Source organism: Branchiostoma floridae, unplaced genomic scaffold (assembly GCF_000003815.2).
Source record: "Branchiostoma floridae strain S238N-H82 unplaced genomic scaffold, Bfl_VNyyK Sc7u5tJ_1557, whole genome shotgun sequence".
NCBI classification, from domain to species: Eukaryota; Metazoa; Chordata; class Leptocardii; order Amphioxiformes; family Branchiostomatidae; genus Branchiostoma; species Branchiostoma floridae.
The window spans coordinates 83,153-91,140 of NW_023365756.1; the positions used below are offsets into that span (position 1 = coordinate 83,153).

Here is a 7,988-nt window from a genome sequence, read left to right on the forward strand (position 1 = left end):
CATTTTTCTATTATGGTATTAGACTGCAGTCTATGGTGTTACCGCGAAATTAAAACCACCACGAAAAGTCATTTTCCCGCTACCGCGAAATTCAATCCCCGCGAACTTAAATGCATTTACAATATTACCAGTACCACAGCAGATAAGATGATTTGTTGCGCTTCTATTGTTTTGTGTGTATGCTAACAAGTTGAGCTTGAGAAGCTGAGAAAAGATCCCTATGATATTTGTTACACATTGGTACTTGTCAATCGTTTATGCTGTCCCTAGCGGTTCTCCTTGGTACTGCAGCATAACGTGTGGTTTTTAATATCTCGTGTTCTGGGCATGTTTCGGTTTTGATTTTTTGGGTTGTAGACATAAAAGGTATTTCGTTATGTACCTTTTTCACATTCTAGATGCAGACCATGATCACTATCCGCCCGCTCCTGTCCCACGCCAGAACCCAACTGTCTCCTCAAGCTCATTCAACAACACTGCGTACGCCCCTGACAGTATGAACGACAACATCTATACTACAGTCGACGACGACGCACTTGAAGACGGAGCAGATGCTAATATGTCATCTACAGAGGACGACGTTTATATCCATGTCATCGGTTAGTCCAGGACATTGTTGGTGACGTTAAGGCCATGTTGATTTGATTATATAGAGCTTACGAGTAAAAAATAAGTTTGGCAAAAAAGTTTACTTAATAATGAAATTTGAGGGGTCAGGAATGTTGAACAAATGACTATGCATCCAGAGTATGGTATACCAAGTATTAGATTTTTTTTTTACCTTGGAATTCACTTTATCATTTTATGAAATCTATGGCATATATCTGCTTATTTTGCCGCTGCTTTGTACGATTTGTTCATTTATGGTTGAATTTTTTAAAAGGAAACTGCTGACAATTGTTTACCCCCGCGGATGTCATCAATATGTATAATCAAACTAACGTGGCCGAACAATGCAGCAGACATTGATTGCTGTGAAGAATTTTGTTAAGAAACATGTATTTATGGACATCAAGACGGCGGACGGTAGTTTTAGATTGTAATAAATGCAAGATATTACTGTTTAAAACCACCGTTTGTTGACTTGATATCCAACAATACCCCAGTTTTTAAAGCAACGGATATAGGATACCTTGCGGATAAAGGTGAGCTGGCGTTGCTCAAACCCACGAGCAGGAATTATTTTCTCAGAGACCACATTTTTACGAATACGAAATCAAGCAAATTTCGTAAATTTCTTTGCAGATTGACAAAGAAATGTATGCAGTTTCTTTAAATGGCTTTGTTCTCTCCATTTGTTGAGGATGATACTTAACATAGCCATAATGGGCCAGAAATGCTATACGTGCGTAGATAAAGGAGTTTTTTGTCGAAAACTTAACATTTTCAAACAATGACTTCAACCATTTGCGCAGCAATTTATCATTTTGTCACGATTTGTTTTTGTTTGTAAGTTTTAATTTGCAATTTCATAGATACAAATTTGCTATTGTAAAGTAAGCCTTTCGGATGCTCTGTTTATGATTATGATTATGATTATGTATAAGGTTATACTAACCATAGCACACTTATGATAAATCCCATAGTCGAAGCTACAACATTTTACGCGTAATACGTATAAAGTTAAACTAACCATAGTACACATGATAAATTCCATAGTCGAAGCTACAACATTTTACGCGTTAAAAGTATCAGGTTATACTAACCATAGTACGTGATAAATTCCACAGTCGAAGCTACAACATTTTACGCGTTATAAGTATAAGGTTTTACTAACCATAGTACACATGATAAATTCCATAGTCGAAGCTACAACATTTTACGCGTTATAAGTATAAGGTTATACTAACCATAGAACACTTATGATAAATGGCACAGTCGAAGCTACAACATTTTACGTGTTATAAGTATAAAGTTATACTAACCATAGTATACTTCTTAGAAATTCCTTAGTCGAACCTACAATGTGTATAATACACATAGTACATGTATCACCAATGTTTTTACAAGTATTGGTCATTACTTTAATTATAGTGCAAATGGCTTGGGTTTTCGTATATTTGCCATTCTAAACTTAAAATGGATATGATGATTGATGATAAAATTGCTGTTTTGATCTAAAATTTGTAATCAATGACAATATGAGGGTTCTTGACGAAATATTGATTCAATGGTCTGTAATACACCTCTACGCTTTTTTACAGTAAGTTTTATTCCCAATAACAATTTTGATGTGGTGATGATATGTTGAATAAACTTATGTTGACTACTTCAACATTTGACGTGTATTTCCTTACATCTGCAGTACTAGTAGTAGTACTGTAATTCACTCTATATACGGATATATAAGCTACAAAAAAAACTTACAATACAAATACTCAGTAATATATATATGTATGTATAAGAATAACTAGATAAATCAAGTTTCTCTAGTCTCCTTACAGATTCTACGGGGCAGGTTTTACACGGGATGGGGTTGGGGGTTGGGGGGTTACATTGTGCTATTTTCTGGTAGTATATCAGTTCTGACTGTAACCGTTTTCTTTGTACGCCACCTCCGTTTAAGGCCTTTAAAACAAAGTGCCTCAGAGAGAAATTAAAACAAGCTTACATTATCCTTATCATTCATCGGTATTCACTGGTGAGGAACACGCTTTATAACTCAATAATCACCGATTCTAACATCGACTATCATAATTCCACCAGGTGTCATTATACCACCACCTAAAAAAACGTTAGTATAGAGGTCTTACCAAGATTGTCTTGAACACCGAATGTTGAATATCTTAAATGTAATACAATGCAGATATAAAGGTGTTGAAAACAATCTTGAGAAGGCCTCTAACAATGTTTTTTTTAGGTGGCGGTATAATGACACCTGGTGGAATTATGAGAATGTATGTTACGTCTTCAAGTGCGTCGCCGTCGACTGTTGTAAAGATGTTGCCCTTAATTCTTTCACTGGACGAATGCAGGATTGTTGAATGAGCTTGAAGAGAATTTTGCGTTCTGACCCAAACCAGGAATGGATGCATAGTGACTATCGTCTGCTCCTAGAGTTGGATATGTAAAGAAAGTACATAACAAAAGTCATCTACTACCAAAAAATTACTACTGAAACATGCCCAAAACACAAGATATCAAAACCAATAGTTCTGCTGAAGTGCCATGAAGAACCGCTAGGGTCAGCATAAACGAACCTGTTTTGGCCACGCGTAGCCACGTGACAAATGTCATATGGATATTTCCTCAATTTCTCAAGCTCAAACTGTTAGCAAATACAGAAAATCATACAGGCGCAAAAACATAATGTTGTTGCCTCTGGTTATAAAATTAATTTTACGGCATTTTGATCTTGTCTTTAGATTCATCAAACTTAATTGCTTCTTGTGAAATTTTAGATAACGATTATCAAGTAAAAGTATACGTAATGTGATATGTGCGAGGCGTTGTTTACTTATAAGTTTGCCGACTTGTGATTTTCAGAAAATAGTTTCATATATGTTATCGTATTAATAAAGAACTCTATAAACAGCAGCGGATACATGTTTATATTCCATTAAAGACAAAAAAACAACATCAGACAAACCTGTTGAGTTCATCATGTCCCCACCTTTGACGAAGTCCTGATACGAGCTGTTGGCAAAACCGCCAGCTGCGTTCTCATCTGCGAATGCTGAGGTTTGGTACTCATTCCCCTGATTACCAACTGTACCGCCAGCCATGTTTTGATCCTGTAGGAAAAGACGGAAAGTCGTCAGTAATGCATGCAAGACGATCTCAGATATTCGCGAATCACGGCTCTGATTACGAATATGCAAGGTCAAAGGTGAATCGCCCTGAAACGTAAACAAACATGTCTGAACCTTCACCAATACCAACAGCGCCCCCAGCCGAGCTTTCATCCTTTTCTTACACAATGGAAAGTCGTTAATGAGAAGATCCCCTCTAAGTCAGGAGAATTAGAAGATTCGCGGTTCTGCATACGCATACGCAAGGTCAAAGGTAAAGACCCCTAGACATGAAAAAAACACGTCTAGACAATACAGCCGGAGTCTGGCTGGATATGTAGAAAGCCCTCACCTTTGACCTTTCGCATGCGTATGCAGAATCGTAGACAACCTTATTGTAGACATTTCAATCCTGTATATTTATATCCATGTAAGGTCAAATTTGGACTGTTGGTTATCATGGTGTTGGTGTCTGTAAGTGGTTTCGGTGGTGTCAAAAACGACCATAAGCTCCTATACAAGTTATTTTCACAAAATAGATATGGCAGAGAAAAGCCTGAGCTTCCATTCATACTTTTCATTTCAAAATCCATTCTCAATTAGGTCCTAAGCTTTCAGGGGGTGTCTTAATAGTCTACGGGACATTAAACGTTTGTGTTTTACACAGAAAAGGAAATTTAATCTAATTAAAATGCAGACGATTACCTGGCGGTGAGGACGTTCAGACATGTAACCGGCGTCATGTTCTGAAGAGGATCGCCCTCTCATCTTCCAGCAAATGACGACCACCAGGCCTAGGATGATGAGCAAAGACGGGATGCCGACGGCCAAGGCTACTACCGTTGTCTGTGATAGCTGAGATGCTGATCCGGTACCGGTTGTAAAGTCCACACAGTGGTCCAGTCCTGGCTGTACCAGCTCATCCTTGCAGAGAACAGCAACACAGGCTTTGTAGGGCGTGTCGGGAAGAAGATCCAATATGGTGTACTGCCGGCCACGCGAGTGAATCTCTTGTGTTGTCATCCACGACTGGTGACCAAAGATTTGGTACTGAATGACGAATCCTGTCAGGTCCGTACTAACGGCTTTACCTCCGTGAGACCACCGAATGTCGGTACGAGAGTCCTGTACGTTTTGGATGGTGACGTCCTGTAGAAGGTTGTCAATGTGATCATGGCTTCGTGCGTAGTGGTCAACAGTGCGTTCCAGAGGAGCAGTGTGGCTGCACCGATGATGAAGGACGCTACTATGTGGTGAGTACAAAAGCGCGAACACATCTAGCGGGTCCTCTGTCATTTGTCACATTGATTTAGAACCCGATTGGTAATATTATTATTAACATTTGTTTAACCATGACAGGGGCCGATACTGTCTTCTAGTTCTGACCACAATTACAGCTCTTGTTATACTTTCATTTGAGTCACGTGCTATGAAAAAAAGTATCTTAGATTGTTCTTAATTTAAGAAATTAACCTGTCCTGAGTCTATTTAATCTTGTTTTGTCTATTTAGGACGTTTTAAATCTGCCAGCCTAAGCATACAACTAGAAGTAGAGTATATCCGACTTTCCTATTGCGTCATCACATATTTGGGAGTTGTTCCTCTTCGAAGCTTCATTTAACAGTGGTATATCGAACTGATATGGTGTCTGTTGAGTAGGTCACATAAACGTTACAACCAGTCTGATATCAAGGCTAGCTGAAGCATGAGCCACGGTTTTGCAGAATACCACTAACTATTGCAAGATGAATACGGACTGTACTTGAGTGTAAAGTCAAATGACACCTCTGATTGGCAAGATCAGCAGCATTACCAACACCATTACTTGTGTAACGTGTGTAATATCCAAATCTTTGTAGCTCGGAGAACGCTTCGAAAAAGACGGCCATCTGTGTATCTGTGAAACGGGGAATGACATCATTTGTCAAGAGTGCGACGAAGGCTACAGGCCGGCGCTGAGGGATGGTGTGTGGGGATGCCACCGTGTCGATTATCCCGGTAAGAAGGGCATTTCAAGCCTTATTCAGGTTATCTCCAAGCAGGTCCTACGGTAGCATAAGATAGTATCAAAAGCTGTCAGAGGAGTGAAGCCGGCTTAATTAGTGTGTTTCGCTACCATACATGGCAAATGGACACCTATTGGCTGACTACACTCCTTGGCCAGTTTGGTACTATCGATCTTATGCCATTGCAGGATCTGCTTGGAGATTTTTTCGTACTTTCTCGGCATAACTCATCAAGCTCTTTATAAATTTTCTTGTAGGTGGTTATATTGTAACATCTTTGTGTTGAAGAAGAAGTTTCGGGTTACTTTTCCCACGTACACATCAATGCAATCTAACAAGGCTGGGGCCCATGACAAAGTTTTCGTCTCAATACAAAAATAATTCGTTTTTCTCATGCTATCGACTGAATTATGGGGCTGATCATCTTGAAATAACATTGTATTTACAGAAACTCTTTTTCTTGGAGGTTTGGGATCCTTAATTATTGACATCATTACATATACGTAATCATGTTTTGCAGCGGTGCCGTGCCCTGAAGGCTACGGGGACAAGTATGGGTTTGGAAAGTGTCTGTACGTCCACAAACGTCCTCTCATCTATTCCGAGGCTGAAGCGTATTGCCAAGGCATGGATGGGAAAATCTTTCAATTTGACAATGAAGACGACGTGAACAGGATCAAGACTATCTTGCCATCCGCCGGGTAACAAAATATGCTTCAAATCTATCCGATGATCCATCTAGTTACAAACAAAAATAATCACACTGTTCGTAGACAATGGCTAAAACCGGCAAATCTACTTCCTGGCTATGGAGGAACAGGGTCATTAATTGTCATGTTTTACTTTAGAAAGCCTCCTTTGTATGAACTGTATCAAATTGACAAAAAGCACTTTTCGTTATTCTAGATACAACTCACAATGTACATATATATATATTCATACATAAATATACTACACAGCCATAAAAAACACAAAGAAATATCTTAAAGAAGATGCATGTTGTAGGTAATGCAAACAAAAATCGAAAATTTCATCGAAAACCTATGAAAATATCGATTGTGATCAATTGGTTATATAATTTGTCATAATTTGGGATTGGTTGTCATAGATATGATTTTTAGCAGTGTATCCAACTAAGCATAGTTTACATTACCATTATTTGCAAATACGGATATTGCCAGCACAAACGCCTCATCGGTTTCTAAACGTTTTGCTTGGTTTCATCGTTTGTTCTAATTAGGTTCGGGATCTGGGTCGGGCTGACTGATGAAGACACGGAAGGGACCTTCGTTTGGGCAGACGGCCCCCCATTGGTCAGTGGAGATTTCTCGGACTGGGCGCCTCAGCCGTATGTCCGTAACAGCGCCCAGTCGGACTGTGTGGTGATGAAACGGAGGTTTAACTGGCAATGGGTGGTACGTAGTTGCAGTAAGGCCAACTACTTTGCCTGCGAGTCAAACTAACATAAATGCTGACCCTTGAGTTATCTTGGTGTCTTTCTCTTTGGCGGCTGGACATTTCATAATAGTTAACCTTTATATACGGGGTAACCTATATCTGTTGTATGTGGATAAAGGTAAACTACCGTTTTCTCTCTTTCAATAAAAGCATCTAAATTATTAGGCAACATAGAAAGCGTGTCAACCTGACAGTTAAACTCATGCTTCTACTACCAATCATTTACCATATTGACAAAGTGAGCTTATCGACAGTTTCTGTTTCAACTAAATTTGACATAAAATATTTTTTTAAATTGAAAACTGATTACAAATGTAACGGAAGCTTTTGATGTGCATTTTCTCGCCCGTTGTCACGTATACTTGCTCTCACCATATATTGCCTATACCTTACCATAAATTGCGATATCTGCTATCCTGCTATCAAAAATGAACGTTTAGACTAAAATGCACCACTTATGTTGTAAACCTATGTAGACTCAGTAAATGTCACCATCTATATATATGCAGTTGGTTTTTCTTTGTCTTAATCTTTAGTCTTTTTGGCTATTAGATTTAATGATAATAATATGATTTAGCAGATAAGTAAATATTTTGGGGTGTAGTTAGTTAACGTTACATTGTGGAGAAAATAGAATTTAATCAACACAGTATTTTTTCAAGTACACCTTAAAGTTATTTACAATATTTACAGTAAGTTGGACATTATTGGTGTTTTGTGTGCATACGGTAAATAGTCATCATTGGTCTGTAGTACACGTTATATAGAAACATTTTCTTTAAAATGCTTACAA

General features: G+C 38.5%; 2 protein-coding genes across 2 annotated transcripts in view; both read left to right on the forward strand.

Moving 5' to 3' along the window:
* The window catches only part of LOC118408105 (insulin-like growth factor-binding protein complex acid labile subunit), a 36,613-nt gene extending 33,839 nt beyond the window's left edge, over positions 1-2,774 (forward strand). Inside the window, exon 11 of the mRNA XM_035808726.1 lies at positions 399-2,774. Coding sequence (XP_035664619.1) covers positions 399-604 — 206 coding nt within the window. The 3' untranslated portion in view covers positions 605-2,774. The remainder of the gene's footprint in view (positions 1-398) is intronic.
* A 2,108-nt stretch (positions 2,775-4,882) lies between these two features.
* On the forward strand, positions 4,883-7,612 carry LOC118408101 (snaclec trimecetin subunit beta-like; the record flags this gene model as incomplete). The annotated part of the gene is made up of 4 exons (XM_035808721.1): positions 4,883-4,984; positions 5,591-5,729; positions 6,258-6,438; positions 6,978-7,612. Coding segments are annotated over 4 exons (645 nt in total), but the record flags the coding sequence as incomplete, so codon positions are not given.
* Between the last annotated feature and the right edge of the window lie 376 nt (positions 7,613-7,988).